This window comes from Typha latifolia, chromosome 13 (assembly GCF_019914945.1).
Source record: "Typha latifolia isolate L0001 chromosome 13, TyphaL0001v2, whole genome shotgun sequence".
Taxonomy (NCBI): Eukaryota; Viridiplantae; Streptophyta; class Magnoliopsida; order Poales; family Typhaceae; genus Typha; species Typha latifolia.
The window spans coordinates 1,048,228-1,064,195 of NC_133098.1; the positions used below are offsets into that span (position 1 = coordinate 1,048,228).

General features: G+C 36.8%; 3 protein-coding genes across 11 annotated transcripts; 2 read left to right on the forward strand and 1 right to left on the reverse strand.

Moving 5' to 3' along the window:
- Positions 1 to 276: 276 nt before the first annotated feature.
- On the forward strand, positions 277 to 4,752 carry LOC140800016 (actin-1). 2 transcript variants are annotated; one of them, XM_073154641.1, is made up of 5 exons: positions 277 to 446; positions 1,307 to 1,375; positions 1,595 to 1,988; positions 3,530 to 4,143; positions 4,394 to 4,752. In XM_073154641.1, exons 2-5 carry the CDS (start codon positions 1,316 to 1,318, stop codon positions 4,457 to 4,459), a joined length of 1,134 nt encoding a protein of 377 aa, XP_073010742.1. In that variant the 5' UTR covers positions 277 to 446; positions 1,307 to 1,315; the 3' UTR covers positions 4,460 to 4,752. The 2 variants fall into 2 exon arrangements, with proteins under 2 accessions (XP_073010742.1, XP_073010743.1); XM_073154642.1 differs by having other exon boundaries at positions 339 to 424.
- Positions 4,753 to 7,172: 2,420 nt separating this feature from the next.
- LOC140799916 (probable transcription factor RL9) lies at positions 7,173 to 9,637 on the forward strand. 6 transcript variants are annotated; one of them, XM_073154465.1, is made up of 7 exons: positions 7,173 to 7,441; positions 7,547 to 7,747; positions 7,838 to 7,914; positions 8,008 to 8,053; positions 8,120 to 8,234; positions 9,087 to 9,162; positions 9,240 to 9,637. In XM_073154465.1, exons 1-7 carry the CDS (start codon positions 7,369 to 7,371, stop codon positions 9,351 to 9,353), a joined length of 702 nt encoding a protein of 233 aa, XP_073010566.1. In that variant the 5' UTR covers positions 7,173 to 7,368; the 3' UTR covers positions 9,354 to 9,637. The 6 variants fall into 6 exon arrangements, with proteins under 6 accessions (XP_073010566.1, XP_073010560.1, XP_073010562.1 ...); XM_073154461.1 differs by having other exon boundaries at positions 7,179 to 7,747; positions 8,108 to 8,234; XM_073154462.1 differs by having other exon boundaries at positions 7,179 to 7,747.
- Positions 9,638 to 9,802: 165 nt separating this feature from the next.
- On the reverse strand, positions 9,803 to 15,071 carry LOC140799915 (inactive poly [ADP-ribose] polymerase RCD1-like). 3 transcript variants are annotated; one of them, XM_073154457.1, is made up of 8 exons: positions 14,873 to 15,028; positions 12,320 to 13,398; positions 11,904 to 12,145; positions 11,737 to 11,816; positions 11,419 to 11,547; positions 11,226 to 11,321; positions 10,072 to 10,486; positions 9,803 to 9,972 (listed from the first exon to the last, which is right to left on the reverse strand). In XM_073154457.1, the coding sequence occupies exons 2-7, from the start codon at positions 13,270 to 13,272 to the stop codon at positions 10,097 to 10,099; spliced, it is 1,890 nt and encodes a 629-aa protein (XP_073010558.1). In that variant the 5' UTR covers positions 13,273 to 13,398; positions 14,873 to 15,028; the 3' UTR covers positions 9,803 to 9,972; positions 10,072 to 10,096. The 3 variants fall into 3 exon arrangements, with proteins under 3 accessions (XP_073010558.1, XP_073010559.1, XP_073010557.1); XM_073154458.1 differs by having other exon boundaries at positions 9,803 to 10,486; positions 12,320 to 13,425; positions 14,873 to 15,071; XM_073154456.1 differs by having other exon boundaries at positions 9,803 to 10,486.
- Positions 15,072 to 15,968: the final 897 nt, after the last annotated feature.

The window sequence follows — 15,968 nt, forward strand, 5'->3', positions numbered from 1 at the left end:
TTTTTATAATATTATTTAGAATTGAAATTGAACCTATGACATTCTTAGCGATTGAAAAGTATATTATATCTGTCTAATTTAATTTATTTAAGATGAAGTGCTTTTTATAAAGAACTGCAAAAAGTTTGAAAATTATCACGCTAACCCCAACCGTCCGTCAGCCCGGCGTATACGGCGAGAAATTAAAGAAGACAGGTCGGGGGTAGATTGGGAAACGAGAGGTAGGGAGAAGCGGGCAGACGTTGCTATTACTTAGCTCGTGCGAAACGGGCGTCCGACCTTTCCCTCCTTTTCCTTTTCCTTTACGCGCTTCATTTGTCGAAGAAGATAATGATAACGAACAAACGAGTTTCGAAAATAAGAGAAAGGAGAGTCGAGATCTAGGGCTCCGTATTTACCATTGATCGTCGTTGCACTTGCTCTAGTTCTGGAACGCTGCTCTTTGGGTGATTTTTATTTTTATTTTTATTTTTATTTTTATTTTGACCCTTTTCATCTCGTTTCGATATTTGATATCGACTTCATCTCTTCTTCTGAAATGTTCGGAAATTTGTGTGATGCATAAGGGATTCGATTTACAAAGGTTTACTGTTGTTGATTGGCATGGCATTGCAATGTGCGTTAGCCGATTGATAGGATTTCTATGGTTGGTTATGTAATGTGCCATTCATCTGCCCTTGTTCGATTCGGAGCTGTTTATTTGGCACGTAGAGATGCCTAACTTATGTGATGTCTACAATGTCTGCCTGTTATTGAAAATTTCTATTAGCAGGACGTCTCGTAGATTTACAGATATGAATTTTGCACCTTTTTTGCATCGTAAATGTATTTTGGAACATCTTACTATAGTTTAATGAGGCAATAATTTTGTGAAAGTTGTAATGTCTTATGATTATGCAGTATTTCTCTAATCTATCGACTATCAGGACATTGTAGGATTTGGTTCTCCTGGTTATATGTGGATGCTGTTGCATTTTGACTTCTATTGGGCATCGATGAACAAACTCTGTGATCTTTATCCATTTAGAGAAGTTTCAACATGTTAGACAGTTTGAAAGTTGAAATGAGTTAGTGCGTAGTTTTGCTGCAATCAATTTAAAAGTTGGAAACTAGAACTTGCAAATGGATAAGTTGTATATGCGATTATTGGTCAGTGCCTAGCTTTACTTAACTACTTATATTTTAAGAATAAGTTGGCACCTGCTGTATTTCTTCTTCAGAAGCAATGCATTTCATTTTTTGTGAATTTTCTGTCTTGTTTTTGTGCTGGATCTTAAAATTTGTTCATTTTCCTTCGTTTTGTTAGAGATAAAAGATGGCAGATGCTGAGGATATCCAGCCTCTCGTGTGTGACAATGGAACTGGAATGGTTAAGGTACACCTTTTTGGTGCTATATATATATATATATATATATATATATACATACACACCTTTCTCCTGTGTCATTCTCCCAGACATTATTTTGTACATGCTGTTGGAAATTGCTATCAAATGCTTAGTAGTTAGGAACTCCTTTCGCATATGTATGTCCTGCAAGAGTTGCCCAAGGCCTACATATTTGCTTACTAACTTTCTTTTTCCCTATTTTGCAAGGCCGGATTTGCTGGAGATGATGCTCCAAGGGCTGTTTTTCCTAGCATTGTAGGTCGCCCACGTCACACCGGAGTGATGGTTGGCATGGGTCAGAAAGATGCATACGTTGGAGATGAGGCTCAATCCAAGCGGGGAATTTTAACCCTGAAATACCCAATTGAGCATGGTATTGTGAGTAATTGGGATGACATGGAGAAAATCTGGCATCATACTTTCTACAATGAACTTCGTGTGGCTCCAGAAGAACATCCTGTTCTTCTTACTGAGGCACCCCTCAACCCCAAGGCAAATCGTGAAAAAATGACACAAATCATGTTTGAGACCTTCAATACTCCAGCTATGTATGTTGCTATTCAGGCGGTCCTGTCTCTGTATGCTAGCGGCCGCACAACTGGTACATATACCCATCACCTGACTCTATGATTATCTGATGGCTTGTGTTTCATAGATCTTGTATATCTGATCATTTATGTTAATCCAAACATTTCAATGCATAAAAGAGCGCATATATCTTTTACAGCACTCGGTATCTATCTAATTTAAATACTGGCATGATGATTGATGAATTATTTAGTCATAGAAAAAGCAATTCTTGTGTCAAGTGAGTGCTGCATCATCCTACTTGCTTACTCTTTTTGCCTAATGAAAAGTTTTGTCTGTCTTTCCCTGAGGCTCTCTCATCTCATCTTTAATATGCTTCTTTGATCTGATTTTGTATTAATTTCTCTCTCTCTCTTTCTCGCTCTTCTATTATCTTCAATCTTTTGATTTCCTTATGTGATCTAAATTGGTTTTAATAGAAATTGCACAATTTGCACAGAAGTATACCTTGGAGGCACAGCTATTCACCTCTATATTCTAGTAATCAATTATATTGTGAAGTACATAATCTCTGTGATCTGACTTATGAAGTTATGAGGCTTATAAGCATTAGGTAAAACACTAAAAAAAGTCGGTTCAGAAGAGTTGTGCATGTTCAAACGAGTCTGTTAACGTTTTGGAAGCAATGCAAATGCTAGAAACAGGATTTTTTCTTTTTTTTTGACAAATGCTAGAAACGAAATTAGCTCACTATACTTTGAAGTGAGTTATAGGAATTAATAAAAAACATTTTATGGAAGCTTGCTACGAATACTTCCATCAGAGTCCAATAAGTAAAGTTTGAGCAGATAACATGTGAGGCCAAATTTATTATTGCACTGTTGATGCTTAAATCTACCATATCATAAAGTAATTAGTTACCTGTCAGATTATAAGCAGGGGTTACTCTCTTAAAATGTTTTACGTACTACAGTTTGACTTGATAATCAAATGTAGTTCAAATTTACTATCTTGATTTTACTATTCTAATAAATACTCATCCTTCATGAGGTTATATCACCCAGACCGACTCGAGAATCTGAGAGGTGCTTTCTTTAATATCTGTTACTATTAGTGCAATATAACATTTACCTACGATATACTAGAGATTCATTGAAGTTATAAAGTTGCGATTCTTTCATTGCAGCTGCCTTCTTGGCACTAAGATTTGGAGGATACAGTAGCTTGAAGAGTCACTTCACCTGTATATTAAATGCATGAAGTATAGACATAAAGTCTACCGGCATTTCAGGCAAATAAGTTTAAATCGATAAAATACTAAAATGAAGAGAACAGCTTAAATTGTGTAGTTATCACATTTTGTTGTTTCTGGGAATACCTATAGACTAGACAAGTACAGGAGAATTAACTCATTAAGGAGTAGAAAAAATATGCCACTACTTAACTTGAATTGTCTACTTGTTATGTAAGACAACAAAATTGTTTATTAAAAAATGGACGGTTCTGGATATCAGAAATGATATATTTTGTTCTATTTGTTCCATAGTTCTATAGTTCTTTGTAATCATAATTTGAACATGTTAATCATCATGGCTGTGTGGTTGTCTTGTATAGGTATTGTGCTGGACTCTGGTGATGGTGTTAGTCACACTGTACCTATTTATGAAGGATATGCACTTCCACATGCAATACTTCGTCTGGATCTGGCAGGCCGTGACCTGACTGATGCTCTCATGAAAATTTTGACTGAGCGTGGTTATTCTTTCACCACAACAGCGGAGCGTGAAATTGTGAGAGACATGAAGGAGAAGCTAGCGTACATTGCCCTCGACTATGAACAGGAGTTGGAGATAGCAAAAACCAGCTCATCTGTGGAGAAAAGCTATGAGTTGCCCGATGGTCAAGTTATTACCATTGGTGCTGAACGTTTCCGCTGCCCAGAGGTTCTTTTCCAGCCATCGATGATTGGAATGGAAGCTGCAGGAATCCATGAGACAACATATAACTCCATTATGAAGTGCGATGTAGATATACGAAAGGACTTGTATGGTAATATTGTTCTGAGTGGTGGTTCCACCATGTTTCCGGGTATTGCTGACAGGATGAGCAAGGAGATCACAGCACTAGCGCCAAGTAGCATGAAAATAAAGGTGGTGGCTCCCCCAGAAAGGAAATACAGTGTCTGGATTGGAGGCTCCATTTTGGCATCCCTCAGTACTTTCCAGCAGGTGAAAAACTAATCTACAACTATGTTAATAAATATCAACTAACTAAAGTCCCATCATTTTAACCATCACTGTGCAATGGACATGAATGCGTCTATTTGTTCATGTCATGACAACATTGAAAAAGATGTGAACTCTAATAGGATAAACGAATAGAGGTGTCATTTGGTGTTTGTATCCTTCATTCTTTCTAGATTCTTTTTTCAACCTTTATTACAAATAACTCACAGGATTTTCTCTTTTCTGCTTACAGATGTGGATTGCAAAAGCAGAGTATGATGAGTCTGGCCCATCAATAGTCCACAGGAAATGCTTCTAATTCTGTCATAGCGTGGGAGACAGTGAGGTGATGGCATGCCTGAAGATGGTGCTGGAGCTCTTCTCTCAAATTCGGTTGCATCACTGTGGATGACAAGAGTTCTAATTTTCCGCCACAAACATATGCATCCTGTCGGTTTCTTTTCTACACTATCTTATTTTCTCTTCTGTCAAGACGACGAACCCTGTTATTTTAAGAGGCATGATGCTGCTTATAATCGGGCTCTTGACAAGGCTCTTAACTAATACTTTTCCTAGAATAAAGCTAATATAATGGAAGTTCTTTATCCTAAATGCCTGTGTGATTTCCTGGTATTTCTTGCCTTGATTCCTTCAGACGCTATTCTTTCCGTTCATGGAGGATGTGCTTTGATTTGTTTGTCATATGAATCTCATGGAGATGAGAATGGTACCCCTCACATATACTTTTAACTACATGGTAGAACGGCAAAATATGATTCATGTGCCGTATGTGTCACCTTCAAAGCTCATCACTTTCCATTTGCTGAAACATTCCTATGAAAGAAATAGAAACAGAGATGAAAACCCATTCTTTCAAAGCCAGTGAATGAAGCAGTTCTTTGCTAAGCCTCATCTTGCAACATCTCATGAATGGCTTTTCTTTGTACTAGAACTATGCATGCATGGTTTATTCCTCCACGCAAAGAGGCATGCACATAGAAGAGTGTCGAGTTGTCACGCTGCAACTTTCTTCTGGAAGACAAGCTTTGCCTCCATTACGTCGAGTCGCTTTCTTTGATCTCATCTCCATCAACTATCTTCTACATTCCTCCTTCCTAGACAAATCGTCCCTTTCCTTTTCCTGGCCCTGCACGGCCATGGCCATGGTCCCCTACAACTCTCTGCTACATCCATACTAGTAGCCAAAGATTGCAACTTTTTCGCATGTGGCCAAATAGGTTTCTTGTGCAATCCTTATCACTACGACCATAATTCTACGGATAAAAAGATTCATAAAAATATAGACATACCTCTGTCCGCTGTGTTCGTGTCCACTGTTTAAGTAACTAGACCAAAAATTTACTAATGGAGTCTATGAGAAATGTTACAAGGTTAATTAACACTTTAAGACAGACATGTGTACAAAAGCATCACTCTCAAAGCACTGACGATTGCTCCAACTCTCCCAAGTGTTCTCTTTTTTTTTTCTTGATAAAAGACAAATGTTCTAAAGCTGTAGCAGTAGTACAATCCCAATGTGCCAAGGAACAGCTGGTTGATGCGACTATCAGGAAATCCATCCATGAAGCCAAACAAAAAAAGTTGCATCATGTAATGCATCATTCTTGAGTTTATTCATATTAAAAAAAACATTCAAAAATAGAAGATTATTTTGTTAATTTGTGTTCACATGTTAATTGGATAGATTAGAGAGGTTAATCATATTACAATAGGATAAACTAGAGAAAATATTCAATTTGAATTTGGATAAGATAAATATAAATTAAATCTTCTGTATTCACTTTCCTCACATTTTCCTCATTTGTTTGTAGCTTATGTGCCCAAACTAAACTCCTTTACATAATAATAATAAGATTGGGAGGTGGACCATTTAAGTACAAAAAGTTGAGGAGTTCTAATTTGGTCCAAAACCTCATCATTTGCCCACTTTGTTGTTCAAATCTTTTACTCACATCCGTAACAATCTATCAAGAAGCCATGCAGATATTACAAAAGAGGCAATCATGCAAGAGTAATCATACTTCCTTTGTCTCAGAGGAAAGAAAAAAGAGGAGGAAGGTGAGAGAAAAATGTAATAAAAGTACTGAAGTACCCAATATAACTGATGAATGGATTACAAAAATTATCTCATCCACCTTCATCTTTGCTGTTCTGACTTCTGAATCAGCATCAGAGATCTTTTTGCTCTTTACTCTGTTTGTGGTCGGTTCTTTCTCTATCACTCTGACAAAGGGTCGCCATTATAGAGCAAGGAAGTAAGATACTTCGTTGACATATGTCAGCTTTAATGCCGTATACCTTTTAGCCCAGCTTTGGTACTGGTCCATCTTGGACACCGTTATTTTTACAGTCTACTGCTTCCATGCCTCACAATGCATTGGTATAAAAACTTCTACACTAGTTTGGTAATCTCTCAGAAAAGGATTTTTTTTTTGTCATTAAAGTTATGGTAATTATACTTAAATCAAATCTCCTAAAATATTGTTCATTTTTTTTATATCTCTCATTTTATCTGACCGTGTTAAAAAAAACTATATTTACTTATAATCCATAAACATCTAAATTTGATGACATAATATATTTTTAATATAAAAATTAAACGGATAATTAAAGGAAGAGATATAAATAAATGACATGATCTATATAACCAAATGGAGAATAGTTTAGAGTCTTGTGTAATTATCTCTTAAACCAAAAGTTATCATTCAAGATGATGAAAAATACCCTCCCATGATTTAATAGACCGGATGAGTCCAAAGAATAGAGTATATTCTTCTCCATTAGTACTATAATTTGCATTTGATTAGTGTAATCTATTCAGAAGATTGGTCATGTGACTTCATCTTTGTTCCACGTGTGCCCCGGGAATCTCGCCTCGACCCCCATCTATCATATTCCTTTCTTTGTTTAACTAGTTTTTTTACTGCACAATTTCACGCAAGAGAAAATGACATAATATTTGTGTTACTTATTAAGATATATATATATATATATACCACAAAAAAAAAACTAGCCTTTCTATATCTAGCTTTGTGTTACTTAATAATATATCTACTCTCTCTGGCTCTCTCCTCTAAGTCTCTAACCTTAGAAACACCAAGGGAGCAAATGATCACCATTGAGAATTCCCACTGGTACCATTGTTTGATCACCAAATTGTTCATGGGAGAAAGGAGAAGAAGCTAAAAAGTTTGCCAAGAAGTTTTCATGGAATATTCAACCGATCCAACCCCTGACCTCTCTTTGCAAATTAGCCCTCCAAGGATCACTCCACCCTCAGGTTCCAACTCCCCCATCAACCCCTTAGTTGGCATCCCAGTTCACAGCTCTTCAATATTCTATGGCTTATTATCCCACCAAATACCATCGTATCCTCCAATCGCAGCTACGACGACGACGACTACTACTATACATGACGGTAATTACACCATGGAATCCTTCAAGCGGGACAAGTACGGAAATATGCGGTTAAAGTTCACGTCGAAGCTCCCCATGAAGAGGACTATGCGGTCGCCGAGGATGAGGTGGACGAGCACTCTCCATGCACGCTTCGTTCGAGCTGTGGAGTTACTTGGTGGCCATGAGAGTATGAACTGAATCTCATAGCAATCCAAACTTACTCTGTTAAATTTGTTTTAAATTTTTCTTTTCTTTTCTTTTTTTTAATTTTTTTTAGAGGCTACTCCGAAGTCAGTTCTTGAGCTCATGGATATCAAAGATCTCACACTAGCCCATGTCAAGAGCCATTTGCAGGTATTTGAACTTAAATCTGAAACATAGCTATTTATTCCACATCCATTTCTTCATTTGAATTTCTTCTTCTTTTTCTTCCTTTGATTCTTGCAGATGTATAGAACTGTGAAGACAACTGAGAAGCCTGCATGCTCCTCAGGTAAGTTATCATTGGTTGATTTAAAAGGACAATCAGATGGCTCTAGTGAAAAAGATTTTGTCCCAGGAATAGTTGATTTAAACTCTGGAGGATTGAAGGAATCATCTAACTCGCCAAATGATACGGACTACTGTTCAACTGTAGCAAACTATTCTAGGAGCTGGTGGAGCAGCTCATCGAGGTAGAGGCTGCTCCTTTCTTCTCCTCCTTTTTGCTTCAGCAGAGACGTACTTTAGTTTTTGCATGGGATTAGGCTTATTTTCTTCTTCTTCTTCTTCTTCTTCTTCTTCTTCTTCTTCTTCTTCTTCTTTCCGTTAGGGAATAGGAATCCGAGAAGAATGAAAGGACTCTGGTCAGCTTTTGTTCTCTTGTTTCTATTCTAAAGATTTTGGGTTCGGCTTAAATCAAAGTGAAGCCACACAATACTCAACTGTTATAAGCTTTAGAAATGTAGCTTTCTCACTCAAATCTGCAGTAGAACCAAGTCTTTTACATTTCAAAAACTTTACAAAAAAAAAAAATATATATATATATATATATATATATATTGCCAATGAATTATTATTCGTTACTTTGTTTGATTGTGGAATAAGTATAAGCTTATCTTATTTATTTTTTTACTAGTTTACTAATACTCACTTCTCTCTCCTTTCTAGTCTCTCCTCTCATCTTTCATCCAGTATTTTGCATTTACTAACAGAATCTAATTATAATTTTATCTTTGAAACCACGTAAATGTTATTTTAGTTATTTACTAAAATACTTTCTAAATTTATTACTTTTTATGTCATATAATAATATAGCACTATACGGATCTAAAACTAAAACACTATAATAGTTTAAACCGGTATAGATTTTCTTATACAAATTTAACAAATGATTATAACTAAACTACTTTGGAAGTTATTCCACAAACCAGACATCATTTTAAAGTGGGAATTCCAGAGAAGAGCAAATTCAGAGGTTTTATTTGATGTTGCATACTCATTCTGTTTGCATAGCAGTAACATTTCTCACGAACATAAAATTTCAGCACTAGTGCATGGCTGCAAACAAGTTTTTGTGACATGGATGGAATAGGAGCATTAAGATTCTCATCTCAGAATGAGGTATTAACCTGCACATCAGAACTCCTTGTAGGCAGATAAACTACTTGTATGAACTAATGCCTTGGTTGTATTTACAGAGCAATGATCCTTGCAGACCCAATGTCTCACAAGTATCCATTCATGAGCTCAAGAAACCAAGCCTGGAGTTCACCTTAGGAAGACCTGACTGGCATTGTGCAGATCATAATTGATGCTACTAAGTTAAATCCTAATGACATTTGCCCAATTGGGCAGTCATATAAAGAGTGGAACTAACACTTTGTAGTACTCTGGGGTCCATTTCTTATTCTTCTTCCATTCCAGATATCAATCATTTACTTTTGGATGTTGGAAATAGAGAGAAAATGTGAAGTAGTAAACTCTTAGGCAAAAATCATATCCAAATCTCTTTTTTCCATTTTGGCAGAACAGGACCTTCAGTCTTACAATGTACAAATGATTTTTCAAGTAGTTTTATTCTCTGGAATTTCTTCAAGATCCCATTGCTCAAAGGAAATCTCGCAGTCAAAAAAAGAAATTTCTTCTCTGGAACAAAAGAAACAGAGGTCCCTTGCTATTCAGGAATGTATACGTTCCATCAGATGACCAAGAAGTGAAAGCTACATAGGAGATATCGACAGCAGATACCATGAAAGGTATATAATCAAATGCATTTCAATACAATGCGAAAGATAAAAAGTTCAAAGTCGACAAGGATAATCAGTTGTGTGCTACTGAGCACATATGAGTTCAAACTTTAACCTGTACAACTCTATGGAAGAAAGCCAGCAGCAACCCATATACCCTTGTACTAGTCGGATCTCAAAACACCTAACAAAACACCACATTGCAATTCATATAGTAGAACGAGGATAACCATACTGTAATGATATCAAACGGGTCACTGATTAATTAATGTAAATGGAATACCTAATCAAAAGAAGGATATTGTCTATTAGCTTTGCTTCTCATCAGTATGCGAGATTGATGTAGAATTCTTGGTCCAAATAACCTCCACAGTAGAAATATTAGAATGACATCCCAGTGCAGCAATATTATTATGTTCCATGTTTGGTGCTATATGATTATTAGCCATCATGTTTGGTGCAGCAGCAAAGTCATTTGACACTGGTTTTAGCACATCATAGTTGATAGGCTCCATATTGAATGAAGAAGAATGGTTAGGCACCACACATAGTGCAACAGAATTATCAGATTTTAGATTTGGCACTGCAGAGTCATCAGTCTGTATCTTCGCTGTAGCAAAAAAGTTAGGCTGTGATATCGGTATAGCCTGATCCTCGGGCTTAATTTCTACATAAGAGTTACCATACCAAGACGAGGGCTGCAACACGAAAAGAAAACTCCGTAAGATAAAATTGAAAATCCTCATGTGTCATCCCTATCAGCTATAATTTGGAAATGAATTGATGAATGCTAGATTTTAATTCTGGCATCTGGTAGCCTATATCCCTTCAGTTGATTCCAATAATAATGATTTCGAGCTAGCAATGAATAAATGTGGTAGAGAAGTGACTAAAATTTACATTCAATTCAAGCCGTAATAAAGAATGGAAAATTGGAAGAGCAAGATATATATAGTTATCGCAAAGATTTTCTAGGAGAGGGGTAGGTGGGAGAGCAAGAGCGAGCATGCGAGTGGAAGAGATAACATAACAGGAATCCAAAATGTCAGTCTAAAGTCTACTTATATAGAGCAGATCTTCACCTAAGATTCAACAATTTTACGAATCAATTACATGAGGCATGAGTGAATATCTGTAGTAATACCATACTGTAGACTATGAACTCAACTCCACCATAGTAAATTGCTAAATGGTTCCAAATATTATGAAAATAGATAACAATTTTAATCTCATGCAACTAAAATTATCACTGTAAGCAAAATTACTTTGGAGGATTGAACATTTATGCAATAGAAATATGGAAGTGGATCTCATCAAATAATGAACTATTGATAATCCAACACTCCCCAATTTTGATTGTCAAATTCAAATGATCTAATCATATATTGTAACAGCCTATTAAAGCTTCAATACATCTAATAAGGATTGCAAACTTACACGACGTTGAAGCCTTTCCAAAGTGGATATCAGCAATTTGTCTCCAACGATTATTCTTATCTTCTTAACCAGCTCTTCCCGAGTTATTATCTTCCCCTGACACAAGGCCCAGGTAACATGTGAAAACCACAGCATAAGGAGACTCACCTATAAATAGTGATATAGTACAAAACCAACAGCTGCCAGCCAATACCTCCAACTCTTTCTGATGATGAAACAGTAATTCCCTTGATATAGGTGATATACTATCTTGGATTTCGTCAAACAAGACTTTAAATGGAATCCATGGTGAAGTAGGTCCTCTCGATAGTTCACACTTTACCTGCACCAAAAAAAAAAAAAAAAAAAAAAAAAAATTTCAGCACAAAATAGCATTTGGCTGCAGCGTTGAACTGCTATAAAAAAGAAGTTCCAATTTCTGATTGCAATAGCTGATAAACAAATGGACATGGAAGATACACAAGTTTGAGGAAAATGTGAAAATCGGATTATATAGGAAAAGTAGCCTCACCGAATGAATACGAGAATATTTCTGCTCAACCTTCTCCTGTGACACATGAAAATGTGCATCCTTCAAGCCACGCAAGTACTCTGTAAAGATATTTTCAAGAGAGAAAATTATTCTGTCCTATTGTACTATCATGTGGTAGCAGTCGCCTTATTACTGAATAATGTTACCTCGAATGGTTGGGGACAGCTTAAAACTTATAATACATTCCAGATGAATAGAAGTGTTTAAATGGGATGACCACAGCACATAACACTTCGGGTTCAAGCAATCATCCACTCCAGAATCATATTTTTTACTGCTGGGACAGTTCTGCTGTGACCCAGGCTGGACTTGTTCCATATTGCCCAATATTGCTCGGCATAATAGTATGTACTGTATTCCTTTTTCGTCATCATCACAAAGATTCACGCTTCATATAATAAAGAGGTAAGCATTAAGCTGCAACAAATATCAAGATCCTATATACTTCTATAGTTTTCCTCCACGGTATGTAAGACATGTTCAACAATATATATATAGAATAAAGTAATATGGAGAACAACATAAAAGAAATAGGAAAAGTTGTTGAAATTATGCAAGGCACCTGGCAAAGGCTCGGTCCTCTGGTGTGAGATAGACACCAGTGCCCAAAGCTGGTTCCTGAGTAGTCTTCTCAGCCATGCCAAAACCATGAATCATAATTTCAGCTAAGTCTTGCTTTCTACAACCAAGCCATCCATATCTTACATTTGCATCCCCCCGCTCCTCCTTAGTGGACCTTATCTGTCTCTCAAAGGCATCATATCTACTCTGTGAAGACATATCCATTGGAGAGTAGCGATGAATATGCAGTATGTTATTGGGTATAGCAAATGGACCCATTCCGGTGAGAAAAAGATTTTGGGCAAACAAAAAAAAATCACTGCCCCTTTCCAAGACGGTAAGATTCATTCGTAAAATTTCTGCAGTAGAAGACCTTGGAGAAACTGAAACTCCGGTTTCCACAACAACCTGTTTTATAACTTCCGGTGATGAATGAACTACCTTTTTCGTAATTGGTCCCCTGATGCTGCTGCTCATCACTCCACAAGCCGATTTGGTCTGTTTGTTAGCCTCTTCATCAAAAAAGAGGGCAGGAAAAAAGCATTTGTCAGACTCATCAATCCATGCTACAGAACATTGTTTCCTTGTTCTCAAATTGACCAAGGTCATTGACAAGAAATCAACAAAAAGTGGTTGATCATCCATCTTAACAACAGTGCTTGACTTATCATCCCTAAACCCTTCAATGAGGGCCTGTACAACTTGTTCAGGAAAATCCAACCAAAAACCTAGGCTGTAAAACATAATGCGGTGTGGCAGCCCACTGTTTAGATAGTTGAAGCAATTATCTGCCAGGGTAGGCCGAATGGGGCAGAAGTGGCAATTCTGAGCACATGAACCGGATGAGGGTCCATGTTGCATTCCAACACGACCTGCCTTACAAGATCTTGTGGTACAGCCTTCAGTTACCTTCCGCTTCAAACCGGAAGCATGGGATCCATTGGGTGATGTCATTGGAAGATGGCTTGGTAGGTAATTAGTGCCAATAAAAGAAAAATAAAATGAAGGAAATAAAGCCCTACTAAGATACAGAATTTACAGATCTCCCTCCATTTTCCCCTCAGAGCAAAGAGTAAAACCCTGCCAATGCCACCAGTCAATGAAATCCTAAAAGAATAATACTCAGTAAAAGAGGGCTTAATTTCCCATAACTTTCATTTAATTAGAAGATGCGGATAGCATGCACAATATGGATATGCCAATGAAGAAAGTATTACAAAATAAGCACACAATAGTATAGGATCATGAAATAGATGGACCACACCCTCGGAGATTTCCCATTTATCAAACAGAAAAGACACGAGAAAAGAGAACATTGACCATCCAAAGATAAAAGATGGAAGTGTCTCTACAACTAGACCTAATATCGTAAGTCTCATCATTGTCAACAAACATCTTGCAAGCCCCCTCCTCTGAGTCATGTGAACTAATTCTCCAATCAGTTTCAATCTGATACAGTCAAGACATCTGACACAGAGAGAGCTACAGGATTGAGTGTCATTGATGTATCTTTCTTCCATATATTGGAATTAAGTTATAGTTCTGCAATACATGTACGTTCTTATGTTCCACAATCCTTTAGTAGGATGCAACTTTCAAATGAAGATTTGGACATACTGCAAATTATAAGAACAAAAGTTGCTTATTGTCATACTAAAATGATGACCAAACAGGAAATACAAGAATAAATAAAGAAAAGCTTAGCAAAAAGCAATGGTTATTATATGGCCTCAAAGAGTCACAGTTTGCTCCCATATACAATCTCAGAAATCGTAACCAAAGTTTACTCCGAAATGAAACCACAATATAAATATGGGTGAATAATCAAAATCAACAAGTAGAAAAACTAAGCAAAACACATTAAAGTAAATTTTTTGTGCAAAATTACAGGAATTGGAACCATAGAAATGCATAGTCCAACTGACAACATAACAGAGCATCCAAAGAGCTACTGAAAGCGAGAAGGATCGGAGGTTAAAGAAAATTCAAAATGTAGACCAGGAAAAAGATAAAGTTAGAATGGGTCGAAACCAAACGAAGTTTACCAAAAGAAACAAGCTTTTCCACCAAAAAAAAGCAGCAGAATCAACAGCAAACACATGGGAGAAAAACGAGCTCGGAAATCCCAAAAGCGATGTCATAGCTAGTTTTCCCAATAGCGAAATATTAAACATAACATAAAAAAGGAAGAAAAAAAGAAAAGACCTCAACTTGATTTCTTCAACCCAGAACCAAGGTTTCCTCCAGTAAAAAGTGAATATTTTTATATCTTATCAAGCACTAGCCATGCACAAAACCCTAAGGGTGAACAAATAAGGTGTAACACAACATCAAGAGAAAGCCACTCAAATTACCAAAGGTGAGAACTTTAAAGAGTTTTAAACTTTGGGAATAAAACCTACACAGCCAAACAACAAAAGCCATCACCAAGAAACATTCTCCTGTCCAATTACAACAACTTCCAACATGCCCAAAACCAAAATCAAATAGACACTCAAAATAAGCAACAAGACATCAGAACAAAGACGAAAAGACGGCACTTTGGAGGCCTTACAAGGCGGAATCGAGAAGACGCGAATCAACGGAGACTTCTCGTGCTCGGGGGTTGGATGGTTACTCTCGAGGGGGGAGAAAAAGATCGATAGAATCGGGTAAGTGGACGGGAAAGAATTGTTGATGCTCGAAGAAGGAATCGATCCACCACTCCGGTAGTCTCCGGGAGCCACGGCCCTGGCCTTTGTGGCTTGGCCGCTACGTTTTACTACTGGGCCTAAGGCAGTACTATCATTAGTGGGCCTCCGTTGATGGGCCCAAGATGTCCTTTTTATGGATTTCGGAATCTTATAATAATATTTTCTACATTGAAAAGAATAAAAAATTTAAAAAAAAATCAAATTTGGTCCGATTAGCGGGCCTCCAAATTATTGTTGTGCCATAAGAATAGTAACCATTGGACCTAATAATAAAGCAAGACGACGATTTAGCTTAATAATTACATTTTGGACTCGAAAAGGCTAAAAAATTATAAGGCCTCAAAGAACAACCAGTCATCAGCTCATTGAGGTGAGTCGGAGGCCAAAAACTGCAAAAGTTGATGGAAGAAAAAAGTCCCTTCCTAAGTTACATCATAATCCAAAATGTGGTATATATGAGTGTTTATAGTGCCATATTTTTGTGTAAAAAATATAATGTTGATTCAATCCAGACATTGAATACTGAACTCGTTGAGATATTGATATTGGGGAAAGCTCTATTTCGAGTTCCTATAATACACTCTTTTTCTAGCCAATAGTAAACGATACCTAATAGTTTAACCGTGACAGAAGCTTTTAGAGAGGATGATAGGATTCATATAAGAAAGTTTTTATTTTTTTTAAATAAAAAAAGTGCAGCTTTTGGCCCTCAAAATTTTCCAAGGATTTTAATAGACCAGAGCATGATCAATTTGCAATATCTTATTTTTACATTTAGCAACCAATTCCTTGGGCATAAATTCATGCATGGACTGTGACTCACACTTCTCTATGCACCTCTACCTATATTTATCCTATAGAAAGTCCACATAAGGATTTCTTATTATATTGCAGTTCCTGACACTTGATATCCTACAAGAGTTACGAATCCAAGGAGGTTGCAGAGAACCCCAAAAG

What these genes read in the sequence shown, in the direction of transcription:
- LOC140799915 (XM_073154458.1), bottom strand. Translation starts at nt 13,272, where the DNA reads ATGACATCACCCAATGGATCCCATGCTTCCGGTTTGAAGCGGAAGGTA. An exon ending in GAGGACCGAGCCTTTGCCAG is followed by an intron (nt 12,146 to 12,319) that starts GTGCCTTGCATA and finishes TATTATATGAAG; the next exon opens with CGTGAATCTTTGTGATGATG. An exon ending in GCTGTCCCCAACCATTCGAG is followed by an intron (nt 11,817 to 11,903) that starts GTAACATTATTC and finishes ATATCTTTACAG; the next exon opens with AGTACTTGCGTGGCTTGAAG.
- LOC140799916 (XM_073154459.1), top strand. Translation starts at nt 7,369, where the DNA reads ATGGAATATTCAACCGATCCAACCCCTGACCTCTCTTTGCAAATTAGC. An exon ending in GTTACTTGGTGGCCATGAGA is followed by an intron (nt 7,748 to 7,837) that starts GTATGAACTGAA and finishes AATTTTTTTTAG; the next exon opens with AGGCTACTCCGAAGTCAGTT. An exon ending in TGGTGGAGCAGCTCATCGAG is followed by an intron (nt 8,235 to 9,086) that starts GTAGAGGCTGCT and finishes ATAAAATTTCAG; the next exon opens with CACTAGTGCATGGCTGCAAA.
- LOC140800016 (XM_073154641.1), top strand. Translation starts at nt 1,316, where the DNA reads ATGGCAGATGCTGAGGATATCCAGCCTCTCGTGTGTGACAATGGAACT. An exon ending in ATGGAACTGGAATGGTTAAG is followed by an intron (nt 1,376 to 1,594) that starts GTACACCTTTTT and finishes CTATTTTGCAAG; the next exon opens with GCCGGATTTGCTGGAGATGA. An exon ending in CCCTCAGTACTTTCCAGCAG is followed by an intron (nt 4,144 to 4,393) that starts GTGAAAAACTAA and finishes TTCTGCTTACAG; the next exon opens with ATGTGGATTGCAAAAGCAGA.